Here is a 25175-nt window from a genome sequence, read left to right on the forward strand (position 1 = left end):
GCCTGGAGTCGATGTGTTCAATCCGTCACTCTTGTAGCATGACTGAACACATCGATCCCAGGCTGAGGGACTGATTACCTCAACCTCCTTCTCTCCTTATACCTCCCTGCTTTGTATAAGACTGATGAAGCCGCTGTGTGGCGAAACGTTTCTTCAGTAAAGATTCCCATATGTAGCATAAGTGTCTCAATTCTTCAAGTGGACATTAACACAGTGGAAACAGACTCCAAAGTACACAAAATAAAGCTTTTTCCACATCTATCGGTCGTAAGCTAAAAGACGCAGCTTGGAGTTACAGCTTACGTTCTTCCCGTCCATTGTTTCTCAAGCTAAAACACGTAATTACAAATGCATATTTATACACACAGGCTGTCTGAGAGGCGAGAACCAGAAACAAGAGGACATAAATGGAAGTTTAAGAGACAATTGAGCCACAAGGACGACAGGAAGTACTTCTTCAGCCTCAGGGTGGTTAGAAAGTGGAAGACCTGCATCAGGAAGTGTTGGAGGCAAACAAAAACCTACGAAATTTCAGGAATAGGTATATCAAACGCCAGTAGAATGGTGTGACTAGCTGTGAATAGTTGAACCACGAGGCCATTAAACGACAGCCTGACCCTTGCAGCCATAATTAGGTGACCTTGTCCCTCAAGGGGTGTTGTGATGCTGGTAAGAGGTCGTATATCAAGTATTATGTGACCTTTTTTGATTTAGCTCTTCCCTATAATAATAATAATAATAATAATAATAATAATAATAATAATAATAATAATAATAATAATAATAATAATAATAATAATAATAATAGTAATAATAATAATAATGAGTAGGGGTGAGACGGGTTCGAAGGGTTATTAAACCGTGATATCATCACATTTCTGGCAAGACAGTGATTGAATGAATGATGGTGTACATGTTTCTTCTTTTTGGGAAGTCACCCTACCACCTCTGGCCTGTGTTTTAATAATAATATTTTTTTTCCAAAACAGTGCTAAGACCGTAAGAAAAACAGGTCAACTTGTCTGACTCAGTAACGGACCTTACTGATAATTTCTTACATAAATCTGTCTCACTTGTATTTTCCTCTCTTGTTTTTTAAGCAAGAGGTTACAAATGGAATCCCAGCAATGAATAATTATCAGGTGCACAATAAAAAATGAATTCTGGATGATCACTGTCAACCATTAAGCTTGTTCTGTACCTTTTGTCTTGACGTCATATAGAGTACAATATTGTCCCAATAAAGCTTGTTCTCCACCTCATGTCTTGACGTCATGTAGAGTACAATATTGTCCCAATAAAGCTTGTTCTCCACCTTATGTCTTGACGTCATGTAGAGTACAATATTGTCCCAATAAAGCTTGTTCTCCACCTTATGTCTTGACGTCATGTAGAGTACAATATTGTCCCAATAAAGCTTGTTCTCCACCTTATGTCTTGACGTCATATAGAGTACAATATTGTCCCAATAAAGCTTGTTCTCCACCTTATGTCTTGACGTCATGTAGAGTACAATATTGTCCCAATAAAGCTTGTTCTCCACCTCATGTCTTGACGTCATGTAGAGTACAATATTGTCCCAATAAAGCTTGTTCTCCACCTTATGTCTTGACGTCATGTAGAGTACAATATTGTCCCAATAAAACTTGTTCTCCACCTCATGTCTTGACGTCATGTAGAGTACAATATTGTCCCAATAAAGCTTGTTCTCCACCTTATGTCTTGACGTCATGTAGAGTACAATATTGTCCCAATAAAGCTTGTTCTCCACCTCATGTCTTGACGTCATGTAGAGTACAATATTGTCCCAATAAAACTTGTTCTCCACCTCATGTCTTGACGTCATACTTATCAGCTATATATCATTTCATCTAATGAGTACGACGTTGTTGTGGACTTCGAGAAGACCTTTGATAAAGTCCCCCACAGGATACTAATCCACAAGTGAGATATAGTTTCAGTAACTCTTAGAGGACTTGATTGACCCAGTTAAGCAGCTAAGACTCGTGTCAGGAAACACTCCCGTTTTCTGACGAATAAATTATCACCACTGGTGAAAAAACTAGCGGCTGAGGACATAGAAGGAAAAATTGTCTCCTATATCGAGATGACTGATTGCTAGGCGACAGTGAATTTTCATAATTTGGCGAAGAAAACAATGGTGACCAGTCACAAGTGGTGTTCCGTAGGTGCCAGTGTTGGGTCCCTTTATGATGACAAGACACAGATAACAAAATTCGCGAGCGTCGTAAAGAATATAGACAAATTTTGAGACATCGGGGAGTTAAAAAAAATGCACAGATAACCAGCACATAGGAGAGAGAGAAGCTTATGCCGAAGCTTCGGTCTGACGTGGACCATTTACAAGTCACACTAACACAAGAGAGTTAGGTAAGGTTTGTCAGGAAACAAGGTGTTTCCTGACGCCGATATTACTCTTATGATGACCTGCAGCTTAAGCTTTTGGTCATCTGGCAGAAGTCTTCCACTGGTTTACCCCCCCCCCCCACCTCTTTAAAAATTATGGTTATGATTACAAGGGGGTGAAGGAGCCAGTATATATAGGCGAGGGGGAACAGGGACGGAACAAAGAGAGGAAGAAAAAGTAGTGGTAGTTTCAGAATTTGAATTGGTAGATTAGTTGGCGACTCGAGGGTTATTAAATCTGCATATCGCCTATATACCACCAGTCAAAAAAAAAAAAATTAAATCCCTTAGATGGTTGTTTAATTAGGTTTAAAGCCTATCGATTACACCAAGGTCACTAAGGCTGCATGTAGCCTGCACACTAGTCAAAAACGTTTTAATGCCTATCCTTGCCTCTCAGTAAGTAAAAGTTGATTGGTTAATTGGGGTTAAAGGTTATCGACTACACGATAGTCATTAATACAAGCCTGTTCACTACCTGTCAGGTATACTTTAATTCATAAAGAAGGATTACCGTAAATTCCCAGTGTATTTCACCGAAATATATATATATATATATATATATATATATATATATATATATATATATATATATATATATATATATATATATATATATATATATATATATATATATATATATATATATATATATATATATATATATATATATATATATATATATATTATTGTTTTGTAGGGGACCAAGGTCAACACAGCGGCAGTGTCCCCAGACTGACTAGAATAGATAATTGCTCTCTGGCCCTTCCGGGAAATTGATAACTGACCTCTTGCTCTTCATACGTTGACCCTGATCTTCCTGAGTGACGGGGGGGGGGGGAAGTAAGGTGACGCCTCTGTCTGTCTAAAGTGGTGCGTCTGTCTCTCTAAATTGGTACTGTAGTGTGCCTTTGGTGTCGCGGTGTGTCTGTCTAAACTGGTCCTGTCGTGTCTCTAAACTGACCTCCGTACAACATCACTGGTTACGGCTGGACATCATTACAACCCTCCCTTAAATTCACCATAAACAAAACCCACAATACTGGACGAGAGCTGCAGTAAACCTATTATGGACAACTAGGCACTTCTTGTTGGGTATAAGGACACAAGGGCAACCAATGTGACATTTTATCGTGGCAACGTTTCGCTCTCCAGGACCTTTATCAAGCCATTACATTACAGTAGGGCTAGTAGCCCATGCTAGGTAGGTCATGCTCACACAGTAGCAGGCTTACTTTCACATGCTCTAAATAGGCCCTACCCACACGGCAGTAAGTCTAGTGACCCATGCTAGCTCCACACATCCATTACCACTATTTTTTTTTTAATTTATTCAGAACTACTCCATGTTTACATCCAGATAACCGGTTTTAAAACGTTAAGATCAAATTTATTCTAATAATTTGCATATGTTACACACAGTCTTGTAAATTTAAACAATGATTCCAATGGACATGAAATTCCTATAGACATATTTTGGTGGTAATTATGTAAATTTAGCACAGAATTAGTCAACAAAAGAATAAAAACCATAATGTCATTGCTGGAAAAAATCACAAATAAACCCATTTTAGGAATCTTTAGATGTTTCGCCCCCCACGAACCATTATCAAGTCACTGCTTACCTAACGATAGTTCAAGACGGACCAAAACGTCGTCTAACCTTTCCTCCCCACAAGCGTGGGCTACTTGTGAATTGTATTAATGTTAGTAGAATTACCCACAATATGTTAAGCAAAAGAATATTTTACTGTGGCAATGTTTCGCTCTCCAGGAGCTTTATCAAGCCGTGAATTGTTCCTGCCACGGTATTGTAACTTGTATATACTTCCTGTAGGTTCGAATTTCACTTCCTCACAACTATATGTTAAGCCAAGATGCGATGTCCTTCACCTTTATCCGAAGAAGGAACATTTTTTGGCGGCCTCCTGCCACATGTGTGGTACAACTGTCTTATGCTCGTGTTTGTAATTTGTTCATGTTTGTAGCCATATATAAAAGTGAGTAAATTTACTTACATGATTCATTACCTTTGTACCTTGTTCAGCTATCAAAAGTTTGGGAACCAGTCTCTGGACCCATTATGTACCTCTGTAATCTTTTGACTACCTCCCACAGGATGGGTCTGGGGTGACTACCTCCCACAGGATGGGTCTGGGGTGACTACCTCCCACAGAAATAAATAAATAACAAAAAGGCACAATACCGTGACTGGAACGATACACAAATAACCCGCACATAAAATGGTCCAAGTCGGACCGAAACGTCGTCGTAAGCTTCTCTCTTTTATGTGCGGGTTATTTGTGTACCTCCCACAGGATGGGTATGGGATGACTACCTCCCACAGGATGGGTATGGGATGACTACCTCTCACAGGATGGGTCTGGGATGACTACCTCTCACAGGATGGGTCTGGGATGACTACCTCCCACAGGATGGGTCTGGGGTGACTACCTCCCACAGGATGGGTCTGGGGTGACTACCTCCCACAGGATGGGTCTGGGATGACTACCTCTCACAGGATGGGTCTGGGATGACTACCTCCCACAGGATGGGTCTGGGGTGACTACCTCCCACAGGATGGGTCTGGGGTGACTACCTCCCACAGGATGGGTCTGGGGTGACTACCTCCCACAGAAATAAATAAATAACAAAAAGGCACAATACCGTGACTGGAACGATACACAAATAACCCGCACATAAAATGGTCCAAGTCGGACCGAAACGTCGTCGTAAGCTTCTCTCTTTTATGTGCGGGTTATTTGTGTACCTCCCACAGGATGGGTATGTGATGACTACCTCCCACAGGATGGGTATGGGATGACTACCTCTCACAGGATGGGTCTGGGATGACTACCTCTCACAGGATGGGTCTGGGATGACTACCTCCCACAGGATGGGTCTGGGGTGACTACCTCCCACAGGATGGGTCTGGGGTGACTACCTCCCACAGGATGGGTCTGGGATGACTACCTCTCACAGGATGGGTCTGGGATGACTACCTCCCACAGGATGGGTCTGGGGTGACTACCTCCCACAGGATGGGTCTGGGGTGACTACCTCCCACAGGATGGGTCTGGGGTGACTACCTCCCACAGGATGGGTCTGGGGTGACTACCTCCCACAGGATGGGTATGGGGTGACTACCTTCCACAGGATGGGTATGGGATGACTACCTCCCACAGGATGGGTCTGGGGTGACTACCTCCCACAGGATGGGTCTGGGGTGACTACCTCCCACAGGATGGGTCTGGGGTGACTACCTCCCACAGGATGGGTATGGGGTGACTACCTCCCACAGGATGGGTATGGGATGACTACCTCCCACAGGATGGGTCTGCGATGACTACCTCCCACAGGATGGGTCTGCGATGACTACCTCCCACAGGATGGGTATGGGATGACTACCTCCCACAGGATGGGTATGGGGTGCATAATAAACACATTAACCTAACTTCTGTTCATATGACACACCATCTTGTGTTGTAGCATAGCGTAGTCAACACGCTAATTAAAAAGAATTATTTGTATCAGAAACTTCTAAATTATACTCTCATTATCCACAGTACACTTCATACTGCTTATCGTTTAGCGACTTAATTATGACTTGGTATAAACCTTGGAAATAAATACCGTCAGGCTGGTTTAGAAAAACACGTAAGTAAACACTAGGGTCTGCTTATTAAAACGTCTCTTAACTTCTGTATGTACATCTAAATCGTTATAACTGTAACAATAATTGTTAAAGGGGTGGAGAGGTAAGCCAGCGGAAGGCCTCTGTTAGATGACCAAAAGCTCCACTTGTGGGAAACACTTGCCCTGATTCCTACCTGGAATCTACCTGGAGGGAATTCCGGGGATCAACGCCCCCGCGGCCCGGTCCACGATCAGGCCTCCCGGTAGTCCAGTGTATGAACGTAGTCCAACGTACGAACGTAGTCCAACGTACGAACTACAGCCCGGCTGATCCGGCACCGACTTTAAGTAACTGTTCAGTTCCATCTTGAAGGCAGCCAGAGGCCTATTGGTAATTCCCTGTATGCATGGTGGGAGGCTGTTGAACAGTCTTCGGCCCCGGACACTTATAGTGTTTTCTCTTAATATACCAATGGCGCCCCTACTTTTCATTAGGGGGATTTTGCACCGCCTGCCCAGTCTTTTACTGTCGTAGGTTAAGTTGGGAAAGGTTAGGTAATGCCAGGATACTGTCTCCAGACTTGGCAGACGGTGCAAAATACTTCAGTTAGAAGTAGAAGACTGACGAGTACATTGAGAGAGAAGTCAATAAGTGTACAGAGGCCACGACTCTTCAACACCCTCCCTCCATGCATAAGGGGGATTACCAACAGACCCCTGACTGTCTTCAAGAGGAACCTCGTCAAATTCCTCAAATCAATTCCTGATCAACCGAGCTGTGGTGCATACACTGGACTGCAGGCGGAGGGCACCAACAGCCTGATCGATGAGGCCATCAACCAGGAGGCCGCGGCGGGGGTGGTAACCTCATAAAATGACTACAAGTAACCTACAGGTAACTTCTGTCCCCTCTCTCTCTCCTATTGATTTACCTCTCGAGCAATCTTCACCTCACGAACACTGTGACCCATTAATGAGAGGACTCTCCTGGCAGGGGGGAATCTGATAAGATATTGTACCACTGCCTACCACCGCCACCACAGCCTTAAAATACCTTTCTCTCTTATATATCCTTCACGTCTGTTTACAAGAAAATAATTCAACACGAAGAATATTTATGTCACTAAAGTACACTTCACAGTTCGCTGAGACGTATACAGCCCTTAATCATGTGATTAAAACAGTCTATTTATTATGTGTTTGTAATTATGTTTGTAGTATCCCGTTGTCGGTAAGATTCACCTTGTATTATTTTTTTTAATTTCCAGTGTTTGTCAAGCTTTCTACATCGGCTTGCTTGTGGCTAGCAGTAACAGCATGATTGATGAAGTCCTGATCCACCGCCAGGCCTGGTCACAGACCGGGCCGCGGGGGCGTTGACCCCCCGAAACCTCCAGGTACACCATTGAAGAAAAAGTTCTCAATATATCCCTCTGGCTTCACTTTTGTCTTAAATTATTTGTGCGTCATCCTGTTGCTCCTATTTACGACATAGCGCTAAAACAATATATAAATAAACCGCACATAGGATAAAGGAACTTACAAGTACGTTGTAGACTGAGTTGGATCATTACCCTTTAAACTGTCCAAACGTAGATCTACATTTGGACAGTTTAAGGGTTAGTTCGATCTCTAGCGCACTCAGCTCACACACTGAGGTCCGGAGATCGAATCCCCGGTACGACTGGATACCATTAGAACGTGTTTCCATAAGAGACCTGCTGTCCCTGTTCACCTATCAGTAATAATGGGTACTTGGGTGTTAGTGGACTGGTTTAGGGACGTGTTTCCACAACACACCTGCTGTCCATGTTCACCCATCAGTATAAAATAGGTTCTCTACATATATGATGCTATGTATGATAATCTATGTAACTGTATTTGTGTATACCTGAATAAATTTACTGTGTATTAGTGGACTGGTGTGGGTCGCATCCCGAGACAGAACTGACCTAATTTGCGGGAAATCCTCAGCATAACAAGGAGCTTTCTATATAGTAGTATGTCACTGATGTCAGCTATGGTCTGTATACCTAGTTAATATAATAAAAATATTATATTAACTAGTCACACACTAACACACGAAGGTAAGGCAGCCAATAAAAAGCGACGGTGGTTCTTACGACGCTGGAAGCAATAAGAGCAACGCCGTAAGAACGCAAGAGGGATTTAAAAGTTGGAAGTTCAGTTTAATATGTTTATTATGTACCCCATACCCATCCTGTGGGAGGAAGTCACCCCATACCCATCCTGTGGGAGGTACTCACCCCATACCCATCCTGTGGGAGGGAGTCACTCCATACCCATCCTGTGGGAGGTAGTCACCCCATACCCATCCTGTGGGAGGTAGTCACCCCATTTCCATTCTGTGGGAGGTAGTCACCCCATACCCATCCTGTGGGAGGTAGTCACCCTATACCCATCCTGTGGGAGGTAGTCACCCCATACCCATCCTGTGGGAGGTAGTCACCCTATACCCATCCTGTGGGAGGTAGTCACCCCATACCCATCCTGTGGGAGGTAGTCAAAACATTACAGAGGTACATAATAGGTCCAGGAACTGGGCCCCAAAGTTATGATATCTGAACAAGTTACAAAGGTAATGAACTCCAGGGTAAAACATCAAAAAAATAGAATTAGACGCTGACCTGCTGAGTCAATATAGAATACAAAACCTCTTGATCCATTCTTTCGTTTTCTTTTACAAATTATGTGGTTATATCTCACATTTTCAAAGTATCATTAATTGTTAATATCTTCACTCTCTTCAGACTTTCATTACATTTTAACTAACTATGGAATCCAGTTTGTAGATCTCTGAAAAATTTCTATGTAATCGACATTTTTTTTAAGGTGAGGACACTACACGGCTGTTACGTATTCCATTTTTTTCTAATATATGTTGTAAATAATTTTTTTAAACTTCCCTATGATGATAATGAAAATAATAATAGGTTGGTAGACAGCAACCACCCAGGGAAGTACTACCGTCCTGCCAGATGACTGTGAAACAAAAACCTGTAACTGTTTTGCATGATGGTAGGATTGCTGGTTTCTTTTTCTGTCTCATAAACACGCTAGATAACAGGGATATCTTGCTACTCCAACTTACACTTTGGTCACACTTCACAGACACGCACATGCATATATATATACATACATCTAGGTTTTTCTCCTTTTTCTAAATAGGTCTTGTTCTTCTTTATTTCTTCTATTGTCCATGGGGAAGTGGAAAAGAATCTTTCCTCCGTAAGCCATGCGTGTCGTATGAGGCGACTAAAATGCCGGGAGCAATGGGCTAGTAACCCCTTCTCCTGTAGACATTTACTAAAAAAGAGAAGAAGAAAAACTTTATAAAACTGGGATGCTTAAATGTGCGTGGATGTAGTGCGGATGACAAGAAACAGATGATTGCTGATGTTATGAATGAAAAGAAGTTGGATGTCCTGGCCCTAAGCGAAACAAAGCTGAAGGGGGTAGGAGAGTTTCAGTGGGGGGAAATAAATGGGATTAAATCTGGAGTATCTGAGAGAGTTAGAGCAAAGGAAGGGGTAGCAGTAATGTTAAATGATCAGTTATGGAAGGAGAAAAGAGAATATGAATGTGTAAATTCAAGAATTATGTGGATTAAAGTAAAGGTTGGATGCGAGAAGTGGGTCATAATAAGCGTGTATGCACCTGGAGAAGAGAGGAATGCAGAGGAGAGAGAGAGATTTTGGGAGATGTTAAGTGAATGTATAGGAGCCTTTGAACCAAGTGAGAGAGTAATTGTGGTAGGGGACCTGAATGCTAAAGTAGGAGAAACTTTTAGAGAGGGTGTGGTAGGTAAGTTTGGGGTGCCAGGTGTAAATGATAATGGGAGCCCTTTGATTGAACTTTGTATAGAAAGGGGTTTAGTTATAGGTAATACATATTTTAAGAAAAAGAGGATAAATAAGTATACAAGATATGATGTAGGGCGAAATGACAGTAGTTTGTTGGATTATATATTGGTAGATAAAAGACTGTTGAGTAGACTTCAGGATGTACATGTTTATAGAGGGGCCACAGATATATCAGATCACTTTCTAGTTGTAGCTACACTGAGAGTAAAAGGTAGATGGGATACAAGGAGAATAGAAGCATCAGGGAAGAGAGAGGTGAAGGTTTATAAACTAAAAGAGGAGGCATTTAGGGTAAGATATAAACAGCTATTGGAGGATAGATGGGCTAATGAGAGCATAGGCAATGGGGTCGAAGAGGTATGGGGTAGGTTTAAAAATGTAGTGTTAGAGTGTTCAGCAGAAGTTTGTGGTTACAGGAAAGTGGGTGCAGGAGGGAAGAGGAGCGATTGGTGGAATGATGATGTAAAGAGAGTAGTAAGGGAGAAAAAGTTAGCATATGAGAAGTTTTTACAAAGTAGAATTGATGCAAGGAGGGAAGAGTATATGGAGAAAAAGAGAGAAGTTAAGAGAGTGGTGAAGCAATGTAAAAAGAGAGCAAATGAGAGAGTGAGTGAGATGTTATCAACAAATTTTGTTGAAAATAAGAAAAAGTTTTGGAGTGAGATTAACAAGTTAAGAAAGCCTAGAGAACAAATGGATTTGTCAGTTAAAAATAGGAGAGGAGAGTTATTAAATGGAGAGTTAGAGGTATTGGGAAGATGGAGGGAATATTTTGAGGAATTGTTAAATGTTGATGAAGATAGGGAAGCTGTGATTTCGTGTATAGGGCAAGGAGGAATAACATCTTGTAGGAGTGAGGAAGAGCCAGTTGTGAGTGTGGGGGAAGTTCGTGAGGCAGTAGGTAAAATGAAAGGGGGTAAGGCAGCCGGGATTGATGGGATAAAGATAGAAATGTTAAAAGCAGGTGGGGATATAGTTTTGGAGTGGTTGGTGCAATTATTTAATAAATGTATGGAAGAGGGTAAGGTACCTAGGGATTGGCAGAGAGCATGCATAGTTCCTTTGTATAAAGGCAAAGGGGATAAAAGAGAGTGCAAAAATTATAGGGGGATAAGTCTGTTGAGTATACCTGGTAAAGTGTATGGTAGAGTTATAATTGAAAGAATTAAGAGTAAGACGGAGAATAGGATAGCAGATAAACAAGGAGGCTTTAGGAAAGGTAGGGGGTGTGTGGACCAGGTGTTTACAGTGAAACATATAAGTGAACAGTATTTAGATAAGGCTAAAGAGGTCTTTGTGGCATTTATGGATTTGGAAAAGGCGAATGACAGGGTGGATAGGGGGGCAATGTGGCAGATGTTGCAAGTGTATGGTGTAGGAGGTAGGTTACTGAAAGCAGTGAAGAGTTTTTACGAGGATAGTGAGGCTCAAGTTAGAGTATGTAGGAAAGAGGGAAATTTTTTCCCAGTAAAAGTAGGCCTTAGACAAGGATGTGTGATGTCACCGTGGTTGTTTAATATATTTATAGATGGGGTTGTAAGAGAAGTAAATGCGAGGGTCTTGGCAAGAGGCGTGGAGTTAAAAGATAAAGAATCACACAAAGTGGGAGTTGTCACAGCTGCTCTTTGCTGATGACACTGTGCTCTTGGGAGATTCTGAAGAGAAGTTGCAGAGATTGGTGGATGAATTTGGTAGGGTGTGCAAAAGAAGAAAATTAAAGGTGAATACAGGAAAGAGTAAGGTTATGAGGATAACAAAAATATTAGGTGATGAAAGATTGGATATCAGATTGGAGGGAGAGAGTATGGAGGAGGTGAACGTATTCAGATATTTGGGAGTGGACGTGTCAGCGGATGGGTCTATGAAAGATGAGGTGAATCATAGAATTGATGAGGGAAAAAGAGTGAGTGGTGCACTTAGGAGTCTGTGGAGACAAAGAACTTTGTCCTTGGAGGCAAAGAGGGGAATGTATGAGAGTATAGTTTTACCAATGCTCTTATATGGGTGTGAAGCGTGGGTGATGAATGTTGCAGCGAGGAGAAGGCTGGAGGCAGTGGAGATGTCATGTCTGAGGGCAATGTGTGGTGTGAATATAATGCAGAGAATTCGTAGTTTGGAAGTTAGGAGGAGGTGCGGGATTACCAAAACTGTTGTCCAGAGGGCTGAGGAAGGGTTGTTGAGGTGGTTCGGACATGTAGAGAGAATGGAGCGAAACAGAATGACTTCAAGAGTGTATCAGTCTGTAGTGGAAGGAAGGCGGGGTAGGGGTCGGCCTAGGAAAGGTTGGAGGGAGGGGGTAAAGGAGGTTTTGTGTGCGAGGGGCTTGGACTTCCAGCAGGCATGCGTGAGCGTGTTTGATAGGAGTGAATGGAGACAAATGGTTTTTAATACTTGACGTGCTGTTGGAGTGTAAGCAAAGTAACATTTATGAAGGGGTTCAGGGAAACCGGCAGGCCGGACTTGAGTCCTGGAGATGGGAAGTACAGTGCCTGCACTCTGAAGGAGGGGTGTTAATGTTGCAGTTTAAAAACTGTAGTGTAAAGCACCCTTCTGGCAAGACAGTGATGGAGTGAATGATGGTGAAAGTTTTTCTTTTTCGGGCCACCCTGCCTTGGTGGGAATCGGCCAGTGTGATAATAAAAAAAAAATTAATGATAATAATAATAATAATAATAATAATAATAATAATAATAATAATGATAATCCACGGTGAACCATCATCAGTGATAAGTGGCCCAGGATCGTCCAAAACAATTCGTTGAGTTTTACCTCCAGGTTCTCTATGCAACAGAAAAACACTCCAGATAAATAACAACTCAGATTCAGACATTGATAAAAAAAATCACAATACCATGACTGAAGCATTTCCCAATACCACAAATTCGTAATGATAACTGAACGTTGATTCGACAACGCATTTATAATACTGTGTAGTGTTAGAGACTCTTCTAGCAGAAATAACAACAGTTAATCAGTATTAACAAGTTATCTTACGTTACAATATATAATGTGATCCTTTTTGCTATAAATAGTTGCAAAATAAACCCAGTGAAAAGTAGGGGTACAGTGGGCACAGTAAGAGAACATTGTATCAACATCCGTGGCTGGGGTGGATGTAGAAGTCTTCACGAGAAAACTTGATAAGTATCTTCACCAGGTGCCAGATCAATCAGGCTGTGATGGATATGTGGGGTAGCGGGCCTGCCACCAGCAGCAACATCCTGGTTGACCAGGCAAGCACCAGCCGATCCTGGTCTATGGTCGGGCTCCAGGAGTAGAAAACTCTGGGAACTCATCAAAGGTATATGGGACCTAACCGGGTTAGGAGAGCCGTTGTTTAACCACGGAACTGGTCATCATTGAATTATAACCAGGGATGTGCCAAAGTATCGTTATTGGCAAAGTATCGTTACCCTAATATCGGTATCGAGTAATTTCGATGGGAACGGTATCTTTTAATTTTTATGGTATCGGTATCGGAAAAAAACTGTTATCGTCCCATTACTAATTAAGACCCTTGTCAGGAGACACCTTGTTTCGTGACTAATGAAAATCATTATCACCATCACCACTGATTTTATCATCGTATAACGAACTCTAAACCCGCACACTTAGTGTCCGGGGTTCAATCCCCGTACGGGTGAAAACGCTGAAATTTTTTTCTTACTCCTGCTGCCGCTGTTCACCTAGCAGTAAGTAGGTATCTGGGTGTTTGTTTCCTTACATCTGTTGTCCCTGTTCACCTAGCAGTAAGTAGGTACCTGGGTGTTTGTCTCCTTACATTGCTGTCCCTGGTCACCTAGCAGTAAGTAGGTACCTGGGTGTTTGTCTTCTTACATCTGCTGTCCCTGTTCACCTAGCAGTAAGTAGGTACCTGGGTGTTTGTCTCCTTACATCTGCTGTCCCTGTTCACCTAGTAGTAAGTAGGTACCTGGGTGTTTGTCTCCTTACATCTGCTGTCTCTCATCACCTAGCAGTAAGTTGGTACTTAGATGTTAGCCGACTGGTGTGGGTGGCATCTTGAGGTGGTGGTAATATACCTTAGATAGGGCTAGGGTTTTGAAATGAGCTGAGGTTGGATACCAGCTCCTGGCCTCTAATATATCCCGCCACTACACAGTAGTAGGTCGATACTAGTATAAATCTGTCACTAAGAGCATATGTTTATAGTACTGAATAATTCTGGTAAGTAATGGTAATGGACTGATTACATCGTCTTCACATCTCTACTGCTCCTGCCTACTTTCTGTACTCGACTGAAGGAGCCTACTGTGTACCTGGAGGTTACCTGGAGGTTATTCCGGGGATCAACGCCCCCGCGGCCCGGTCCATGACCAGGCCTCCCGATGGATCAGGGCCTGATCAACTAGGCTGTTACTGCTGGCCGCACGCAGTCCGACGTACGAGCCACAGCCCGGCTGATCCGGCACTGACTTTAGGTATCTGTCCAGCTCTCTCTTGAAGGCAGCCAGGGGTTTATTGGCAATTCCCCTAATGCTTGATGGGAGGCTGTTGAACAGTTTTGGGCCCCGGACACTTATGGTGCTTTCTCTTAGTGTACCAATGGCGCCCCTACTTTTTATTGGCGGCATTTTGCATCGCCTGCCCAGTCTTTTACTTTCGTAGGGAGTGATTTCTGTGTGCAGATTTGGGACCATTCCTTTCAAGATTTTCCAAGTGTAGATTATGATATATATATCTCCCTCCTGCGTTCCAACGAGTACAAGTCAAGTGCTTCCAAGCGTTCCCAGTAGTTAAGGTGCTTGACAGAACTTATACGTGCAGTAAAGGATCTCTGTACACTCTCTAGATCTGCGATTTCACCTGCTTTGTATGGAGATGTTAATGTACAGCAGTATTCCAGCCTAGAGAGAACAAGTGATTTGAAAAGGATCATCATGGGCTTGGCATCTCTCGTTTTGAAAGTTCTCATTATCCATCCTATCATTTTCTTTGCACGTGCGATCGTGGCACTGTTGTGATCCTTGAAAGTGAGATCCTCAGACATTACTACTCCCAGGTCCCTTACATTATTTTTCCGCTCTATTGTATGGCCGGAGTCAGTAGTATACTCTGTTCTAGTTATTATCTCCTCCAGTTTTCCATAACGGAGTAGTTGGAATTTGTCCTCATTGAACATCATATTGTTTACCGTTGCCCACTGGAAAACTTTGTTTATATCTTCTTGGAGGTTAACCGCGTCCTCAGCAGATGACAGCCTCATGCAGATCCTAGTATCATCCGCAAAGGATGATACGGTGCTGTGGTGTATATCTCTGTTTATGTCTGATATGAGGATAAGGAATAAGATGGGGGCGAGTACTGTGCCTTGTGGAACAAGGCGAAACGTTTCAGAATGACGATGCCTAACTGTTGCCTCTAAGTAAGGTTCGTCAGGAAACAGGACAAGTGTTTCCTGACGAGGGTCTTAGATGATGACCCGCCATTGGAGCTTTCGGTCAGCTGACTGAGGCCTTCAACTGGCTTACCGGTCCACCCCTTTGACTGTCAGTCTCACTAGATCTTCAACACGTTTTTGTAATTTGTAATTTAGATGAGCCAAGCTGATATAGTCTGGTAACAAAATGCTGACAGCCCTGGATTAGGCATTAATGATATTGCATAAAAACTGTGCTGGCACGATTATGTTGCAAATAATGAACAAGACACATGCAATACCAGGGTACCAATGAAGGTACCCGGGTGCTGCGCATGTGCCTTATTTATCAACTGGTCGGTAATGTAACAATACCAGAGTACTAATGAAGGTACCCGGGTGCTGCGCATGTGTCTTATTTATCAACTGGTCGGTAATGTAACAATACCAGAGTACTAATGAAGGTACCCGGGTGCTGCGCATGTGTCTTATTTATCAACTGGTCGGTAATGTAACAATACCAGAGTACTAATGAAGGTACCCGGGTGCTGCGCATGTGTCTTATTTATCAACTGGTCGGTAATGTAACAATACCAGAGTACTAATGAAGGTACCCGGGTGCTGCGCATGTGTCTTATTTATCAACTGGTCGGTAATGTAACAATACAGAGTACTAATGAAGGTACCCGGGTGCTGCGCATGTGTCTTATTTATCAACTGGTCGGTAATGTAACAATACCAGAGTACTAATGTACTAATGAAGGTACCCGGGTGCTGCGCATGTGTCTTATTTATCAACTGGTCGGTAATGGGTAACAATACCAGAGTACTAATGAAGGTACCCGGGTGCTGCGCATGTGTCTTATTTATCAACTGGTCGGTAATGTAACAATACCAGAGTACTAATGAAGGTACCCGGGTGCTGCGCATGTGTCTTATTTATCAACTGGTCGGTAATGTAACAATACCAGAGTACTAATGAAGGTACCCGGGTGCTGCGCATGTGTCTTATTTATCAACTGGTCGGTAATGTAACAATACCAGAGTACTAATGAAGGTACCCGGGTGCTGCATGTGTCTTATTTATCAACGTCGGTAATGTAACAATACCAGAGTACTTGAATTTATCAACTGGTCGGTAATGTAACAATACCAGAGTACTAATGAAGGTACCCGGGTGCTGCGCATGTGTCTTATTTATCAACTGGTCGGTAATGTAACAATACCAGAGTACTAATGAAGGTACCCGGGTGCTGCGCATGTGTCTTATTTATCAACTGGTCGGTAATGTAACAATACCAGAGTACTAATGAAGGTACCCGGGTGCTGCGCATGTGTCTTATTTATCAACTGGTCGGTAATGTAACAATACCAGAGTACTAATGAAGGTACCCGGGTGCTGCGCATGTGTCTTATTTATCAACTGGTCGGTAATGTAACAATACCAGAGTACTAATGAAGGTACCCGGGTGTTGCGCATGTGTCTTATTTATCAACTGGTCGGTAATGTAACAATACCAGAGTACTAATGAAGGTACCCGGGTGCTGCGCATGTGTCTTATTTATCAACTGGTCGGTAATGTGACTTCATGGGCCGAATAATGCTGCATAAATAATCATCAATATCAGTAGGTTAGATATTGATAAACTAGGCTACGACACTACTGGTTAAGACAGAATAGTTTGCACTAGGTTAAGATAGGTTAGGATTGATTATTATTATTTTGATTATTTGTTGGAAAGCACTAAACCCATAAGGGTCACGTAGAACCTAAGAAGTGGGGTTTAATCCATGGGAGGAGAGAGTAGTTGCACTCTCTGGATAAAGAATCCTTCTCACCTATGAGGCGCTACTATCTACTAGGAACCAGACGTCATGGTCACCTTTCCAGATACATTTTATACCCAAACTAACCTAATTAAGTTTAATTTACCTGACCCCTCTATCAAATTTACATAATTACAGTTACCTGACTTCCTTCGGGGTTCAAATGGCTGGCTTATTTCTAAGAGATGTGTCTTTGAGTGTGTGGAGGGGTAAGCCAGTAGAAGGCCTCGGTCACATGACCAAAGGCTTCCAGTTGCGGGTCTTCATATAACTAAGACCCGCGTCAGGAAACACTTGTCCTGTTTCCTGACAAACCTGACCTAACCTAACCAAACGGGGTTTACTTGCATCATTTCAGCTAATGTCGCCTTGATGTTGCAGCTGTATGGCCCCTATGGGTTTATCGCCTTCCCCCCATGAGTGCAAAATTATGGTAAGCAAGTATCGTGATCTTCCATTTAAAATTCAGTAAGTTGTTACATGTCAGTAGGTGCGCAGGAGTGATGATTATGTTAACATTACTGATATTTTTTTATTAATGGTGTTACCTGACCTGTTACCTGAAGGGTCAGCCCCATCCCTCCCACAACCCGGTCCCAAACCAGGCTTCCTGATGGTTCACTGCGTGATCAACTAGGTTGCTACTGCTGGTCGCACGCATCCCTGCCAATCAAGAGCTGACCTAAGGAACATATCACGTTCCTTCTTGAAGACGGCCAGAGGGACGTCGCTGGTAATCCCCCTTATGTATGGAGACTCTTGAAGAATCTAGACTCTAGAGCCTCTTAGTAAGAGCCTCTTACACTTACTGTGTTATCTTTTAATATACTTTATAACCCTCTTCACTGAGGGTATTTTTACACCATCTTCCGAGATTCATAAGGAGTGATTTCTGTGTGTAGATTTAGGACCAGTCCTTCAGAATTTTCAAGGGGGAAACTGAAATTTTTATTGTTACTAGTAGAAGTAGTAGTATTGATGCAGTATTGTTTGTTTATATAATTATTATTGTCGGATTTATTGTTAGTCATAATAATAATTTATTATTATTATTATTATTATTATTATTATTATTATAATCTCTTCCCTTAGTTCAGAGACCTTGTGTTCAAGTAACTTGTAGATCTGCCTCATTTCTTAGAGAATTCGTCTGTGAATATTGTGCTCTAGCTCTTGGGCTTAACCATGTGTCCCCTCTTCATGGTATCTGTCCTTGTCCTTCATCTCTTTGGAGTAATTTGTATGTTGTGGTTGTGTCTCCCTGAAACTGAAAAAAGGACCTCCTAAAATACTTTGGCTCCTCTTGCTCTTTTATAAGCATGTAACCACCTGTTTGTGGTTACATGGGTCAAGTCTCGGCTCTTGGCCACGGCACTACACTGACCTGTGACTGGCTTGACTCAAAAAGCCTCATAGGCCCTTTCATAACCAGTCATAAAGCTGTGTATGCTTTCTGCTTTCACCGGGGTGAAGTTACACTTCACCATGTGTTATTTATACGTGGTCGAGCGCCCACAGGATGAGCATGGGGTGCATATAGTATCAAAACAAGAGCTGCAGTGTGGACGAGGATGCTAACAGGAGGGATACATATTTCTTTTGTGATGTAACTATGCCCAGTGGGATCCGATAAATACCCATTGTGACCTCTGTAATCCTGTTTTCCCCTGTTTTTCCGCTCACAGGATGAACATGTGGTCCACAATAAACTAGCTGCTCAAGCGGCACAGCTAACGGGAATCACCGAGGAGATCCTTGATAGGTCACCCTCTTCAAGGTCATCTCTCTCTCTCTCTCCTTCCCAGGTTGATCATACTTCTTTCTTGATTCGAGGAACTGGAGCTACCTCTTGCCTCACTAATTTTGGGGTTATCCTATGTGATTTACATATATGTTACTATGTGCGATAATTTGTGTAACTTCATGTGTACCTGTACCTAAATAAACCTACTTGCCTTTCTAAGATCGAACCTGATTACGCCCCTTTATCCACGAACTGTAAGGGTTTAGCACATCCCCATTAAATATTAATAACAGAGTCACTGTGACCCTGCCAGTATGGCCCACAACTTAGATGAAAGCCCTTTGTTATGCAGAGCATTTCGGGCAAATTAGGTCAGTTATGTCCCAGGATGCGACCCACACCAATCCACTAACACCCAGGTACCTATTTTATACTGATAGGTGAACATGGACAGCAGGTGTCTTATGGAAACACGTCCTAATGTTATCCAGCCGTACCGGGGACTCGAACTCCGGACCTAAGTGTGTGAGCTGATTGTGCTAGCTATCAAGCTACGGGACAGTGGATTAGTCTCTCCTTCTTTAGGCTAGGCCCAGCTCTCTGCTCTCAGCAACGCCCTAGGCTAGGTTCAGTTCCCTACTCTTAGCAACGCGGCAGTATACCAGACTATCCTTCCTTAGGCTAAGCTCAGCTCTCTGCTCTCAGCAACGCCTCAGCCTAGGTACAGTTCCCTACCCTCACCAACGCCGCAGTGTACTAGACTATCCTTCCCTAGGCTAGGCTCAGCTCACTCCTTTCAGCACCAGCCTAGTGTATACATACACTAACATAGTGTATACATACACTAACATAGCAGCCAAATCCCGTCATCGGTACAGAGATCCCTTACAAAAGCTCTTCATGTAGGGACCTTTATCCAAGGCACGGATCAAGTCTGATCCCAGTTCCCCAGGTGCTGTATGACCCATACGAATTTAGCTCTTTTCCAAGAAAGATATTACGTTGATGGTATACAATACCGATAAGTTGATGAATAAGATACTCGTGCAATAACTGTGACTTTTTCAGTCAGTATTGTGTATTGGGTTGAAGAAATCAACGTGTCTAAACATTTTATCAATAAAGATACCCAGGTGGTTTTGCACGTGTCTTAGTCATGAACGAAATAATTGGATAGTTGGAAACAAGAAGCCTGTTACACTCGGTGTGAGGGCTGGCTGGGCAAGGTTAGAACACCACACCAACTTCCGTGACATCCGAGGACGAAATGCTGACATTTTGTGGCGGAACTATACTTGGGAGTACTCGTTGGAATGACTCGCTTGAGCCCCTGAAGAGGACTCCAATGGAAATAAGTAACTTTGACTTTTTTGGGTTATCCTAGGTTCTCTACACGTATGTTGCTGTGTATGATAATCTATGTAACTGTATTTATGTATACCTGAATAAGCTTCCTAACAATCATACGTATATATGGGATCAACAGTAAGGCCTCTCAGTCCTCGAGTTGTCACAAGCGCGAGGTGGCGGTAGGGTCTCTAGGCCTCCTCGTGCAGCGAAGAGGAGGGGCCAGGAGCTATGTGTCGGCCCCTGCAACCACAATAGGTGAGGTTCAACAATCACAACATTTGATGAGATCGACGGTGAGGTTCACACAATTCCTCGAACTGTCACTACCCTTAAATACAACAGTTTAGTTTAATATGTTTATTATGCACCCCATACCCATCCTGTGGGCGGTAGTCAAAAGATTACAGAGGTACATAATTGGTCCAGGGACTGGACTCCAAAGTTTTGATAGCTGAGCAAGTTACAGAGGTAATGAATTCACAATTTACAAAGGTAATGAACTCACAATTTACAAAGGTAATGAACTCCAGGTAGGTCTAGTCACAATCATGACAAGTTACAAAAGTATTTACAGATTACAGAGGTACGTAATGGGTCCAGGGACTGGGCTCCCAAAGTTGTGATGGCTGAACTAGGTACAACAATATTGATAATATCGGTGAACCCTTTCTATATGTACTGGCGGTACGGTTCGGTTTATTCGGCTCCTCGAACTGTGGAGACCCATAAGACAAAAGTTATGAGATATTGGAAAGTACAGAATGCAAATCTAGAGTAACAGGCACAGCGATGACACTAATCTAGCAGCTCATAGCTACAAGTACAGAAAAGGTTTAAACGAAAATTGAATTCATCTCTATGTTCCTTAAACAATACAGCAATTTATATTCCACTGTTTTAGAATCAGTACCAGAACCATTATCAAACAAACAACTTACCGCCTTTAAAATCCCATACAACACTGACAATATTTTGGGAGGTGGGGCCTTCCCGTTACATATTCAACTGAAAATAGTGATAGCATTAACCCATTTTTAACAAACAACCAAAAAACAAGCGGACAATATTTAAAAGGACAAAAATTTTAAATTTATCCCCAACCCACTAGATTCCAGATCTCTTGAGTCCTGTTATATGTATTCTACAAACTGAATAAGGTCTGTTTTCACCACTTTCTCAACAAAGTCGTTCCAGTTTCTAAGCTTCCTCAGGATGAAGCATTTCTGACCTCGATGTGACTCAGTTGTGTCATTAGCTTCTGTCTGTGCTCCCTTGTCTTTGTTTCCTTCCTTTCAAACAGTCTCTGTCTGTCCTGTCGACTCCTCTGATTATCTGCTAGGTCGAGTGTGTGTACTCACCTATTTGTGGTTGCAGGGGTCGATTCATAGCTCCTGGTCCCGCCTACTTGCTGGTTGCTACTAGGTCCGGTGTTCCCTTCTAAATTAGCTTTATCGAACCTCTTCTTAAAGATATGTAGGGATCCTCCCCTCCCCCCCTACATCACTCTCCAGACTGTTCCACTTCCTGACAACTCTATGACTAAAGAAAAACTTCCTAGCATCCCTGTGACTCATCTGAGTCACTGTGTCCCATCTCTGGAACATCCTGTCTCTGTCCTCCTTGTCTATTCCTCCCAGTATTTTATATGTCGTTATCATATATCCCCTATATGTGTGTGTGTGTGTGTGTGTGTGTGTGTGTGTGTGTGTGTGTGTGTGTGTGTGTGTGTGTGTGTGTGCGTGCGCATGCGTAGCTGTGTATTCACTTATATGTGGCTACAGAGTTCGATTCTCAGCTCCTGGTCCCGCCTCTTAGCTTACCATTCTTCAGATTCACGCTTCTTCTTAGCCTCGTGGACCCTATCGTACCTGTTCTTAGAACTATGTAAGGAGCCTGCCTCCACCACTTCCTCACCACGATCATTCCATTTCCAGACCACTCCGAGACTGAAGAAATACTTCTTAACATCCCTGTAGCTCATCTATAACTCCATTCCCCCGGTTCTTCTATACCCCAATATCGTTAGGTTTAATTCCATTAGCCTCTCCTTGTAGTTCATGCCCCTGAGCTCAGAAAAAAGCCTTGTTATAAACTTCTGCACTTGCCCAGTTTCGTAATATACTTCTACAAGACTTCCATACTGATGAGTCTAATGTATGTTGTATCAAGGTCCCGTATTGACACTTTTCTAAGGTCCCTCAGGGACTTCAGCATTGGCTGAAGAGGTTATTTGGCTGATGTGAGCCTCTGGGGTTGTACAGGGCACTATACTTATCCCTAGGTCTTTCTCCCCGAGTGAAGTCTGTAGCCTCTGTTTCCGGTCTTCTTGCTCCTTTCCTTCTCCTTACTGGGGTTAAATAAACCACTTTTCTGACCACTCTCGCAATTTGTCCAAATCCCTTTGGAGCCTTTCCTTATCATTATCTGCTCTTACTCCCAATAGTTTTACATCATCAGCAAACAGGGATATATCTCAATCATTCCTCTCCGGAATATCATTCACATAAACAGATATAAACATGCAAATAGTTCATTACCTTTGTAACTTCGTAACTTTGCCCAGTCCTTGGACCCATTATGTACCTTTGTAATCCATTGACTGCGGGTATATTAAAGATGTTAACTGACATACAGTTACCATATGAAAAATTAAAATTCATACAATGTAACAAGGGCGAAACATTTCCACATTAAAGCTTAATCGACACACTTGAGCAAGGTACTAGTGTTCAGGTTAGTGATGGGGGTTCCCAGGTATCAGGTGACTTTGCAAGGCTTTATCACCTGAGATAACATATGACTAGTGTTAAGACGGCTACCTTGGCATTTTTGGTGTCAAAATATTGACCTCAGTCACACTGGTCTATCAGGGATCTATGTGAACTATTGTCATCTGCTAGTTATTGGGTAGTCGAGCCTTGTTAATAATAATAATAATAATAATAATAATAATAATAATAATAATAATAATAATAATAATAATAATAATCTTTATTTCTACGAGATCATATAGAAAGCCCCTTGTTATGTAAAGCATTTCGGGCAAATTAGGTCAATTTTATCCCCAAGATGCGACCCACACCAGTCGATTAACACATAGGTACCTATTTACAGACAGGGGAATTTGGATTAGCACGTCCTGATGTTTTCACCCGTACCGGGGATCGAACTCCGACCCTCAATGTATGAGAAAAGTGTTAACGTAATAAATCCACGTCGTCAGACTGGTTTATTTCCATTAAGGTCCTTTAATTCTCTCCCTAGGATACGACCCACACAAGTTGGCTAACACCCAGGTACCTATTTACTTGTAGGTTAACGAATTGGACACACATGCAAGTGTGTCTAGACTAATCCAGGAATCGAACCCCAGTCCCTCAGAGTAAGTTGAAAGAGTGAGAGTGAGTGAGAGAGAGAGAGAGAGAGAGAGAGAGAGAGAGAGAGAGAGAGAGAGAGAGAGAGAGAGAGAGAGAGAGAGAGAGAGAGAGAGAGAGAGAGAGAGAGTACAGGTGTACATTTAGGACCAGACAGGTGTACAGCCCCACCTGCCACAGTCATGCGTACACCCAGTCTGTCCCTTACTGAACAACCACTACATAAACTCCAGTGTTGGAGGAGTCTGTAGTGAGAGTTACACTCGACGTGTTCATCAACAAAGTGAACAAGGCACACTGTTGAGTGTAGCAACACTGACACCAGTGCCAGGTGAGTGAAACCTAAAATAATCCACTCCATTGTGGCATTCGACTCCGGTGCCACACGTAGCCTAAATTCTCTGTAATAATAATAATAATAATAATAATAATAATAATAATAATAATAATAATAATAATAATAATAATAATAATAATAATAATAATAATAACAATAATAATAATAATAATAATAATAATAATAATAATAATAATAATAATAATAATAATAATAATAATAACAATAGTTCAACAGGAAGGAGGGTACCCCAGCCTTACAAGACTATCCTCCTGTAGTCGATTTCAGGGGTCAATCTCCCCCGCTCCCCAGGTCATCCTAGCATGAAGAGACAACTAGGAGTTAGTATCCTGGGATACAGCAAGTGCGGTAAGGACTTTATTGTGAAGGAAAATAAGCCTTGGGATAGGCCTGCTAGCCCTTGCTAGGCAGGTCTTACTCACACCCAGCCATGCTAGGCAGGTTTTACTCACACCTAGCCAGGCTAGGCAGGTCTTACACCCAGCTAGGTTAGGCAGGTCTCACACCAAGCCAGGCTAGGCAGGTCTTACTCACACCCAGCCAGGCTAGGCAGGTCTTAAACCCAGCCAGGTTAGGCAGGTCTCACACCAAACCAGGCTAGGCAGGTCTTACTCACACCCAGCCAGGCTAGGCAGGTCTTACATCAAGCCAGGCTAGGCAGGTTTTACTCGCACCCAGCCATGCTAGGCAGGTCTTACTCACACCCAACCAGGCTAGGCAGGTCTTACTCACACCCAGCCGTGCTAGGCAGGTCTTACTCACACCCAGCAATGCTAGGCAGGTCTTACTCATACCCAGCCAGGCTAGGCAGGTCTTACTCACACCCAGCCATGCTAGGCAGGTCTTACTCACACCCAGCCAGGCTAGGCAGGACTTACACCCAGCCAGGCTAGGCAGGTCTTACTCACACCCAACGAGGCTAGGCAGATTTTACTCACACCCAGCCAGGCTAGGCAGGTCTTACACCCAACCAGGCTAGGCAGGTCTTACTCACACCCAGCCAGGCTAGGCAGGTCTTACACCCAGCCAGGCTAGGCAGGTCTTACTCACACCCAACCAGACTAGGCAGGTTTTACTCACACCCAGCCAGGTTAGGCAGGTCTCACACCCAGCCAGGCTAGGCAAGTCTTACTCACACCCAGCGGTACTAGACAGGTATTCACATCTCATGCTACACTACTATTACTACTACTACTA

The 25175-nt window shown here is 42.9% G+C and overlaps 1 protein-coding gene across 2 annotated transcripts in view; it reads left to right on the plus strand.

Annotated features, from left to right (window-relative positions):
• The first annotated feature begins 23801 nt into the window (after positions 1–23801).
• The window catches only part of LOC128686960 (protein O-linked-mannose beta-1,2-N-acetylglucosaminyltransferase 1), a 63791-nt gene continuing 62417 nt past the window's right edge, over positions 23802–25175 (plus strand). Inside the window, exons 1-2 of one of the 2 annotated variants that reach the window (XM_053774272.2) lie at positions 23802–23951; positions 24187–24326. In XM_053774272.2, coding sequence (XP_053630247.2) covers positions 24281–24326 — 46 coding nt within the window. In that variant the 5' untranslated portion in view covers positions 23802–23951; positions 24187–24280. The remainder of the gene's footprint in view (positions 23952–24186; positions 24327–25175) is intronic. The other variant, XM_053774273.2, reaches the window with a different exon arrangement.

Source organism: Cherax quadricarinatus, unplaced genomic scaffold (genome assembly GCF_038502225.1).
Source record: "Cherax quadricarinatus isolate ZL_2023a unplaced genomic scaffold, ASM3850222v1 Contig50, whole genome shotgun sequence".
Taxonomy (NCBI): Eukaryota; Metazoa; Arthropoda; class Malacostraca; order Decapoda; family Parastacidae; genus Cherax; species Cherax quadricarinatus.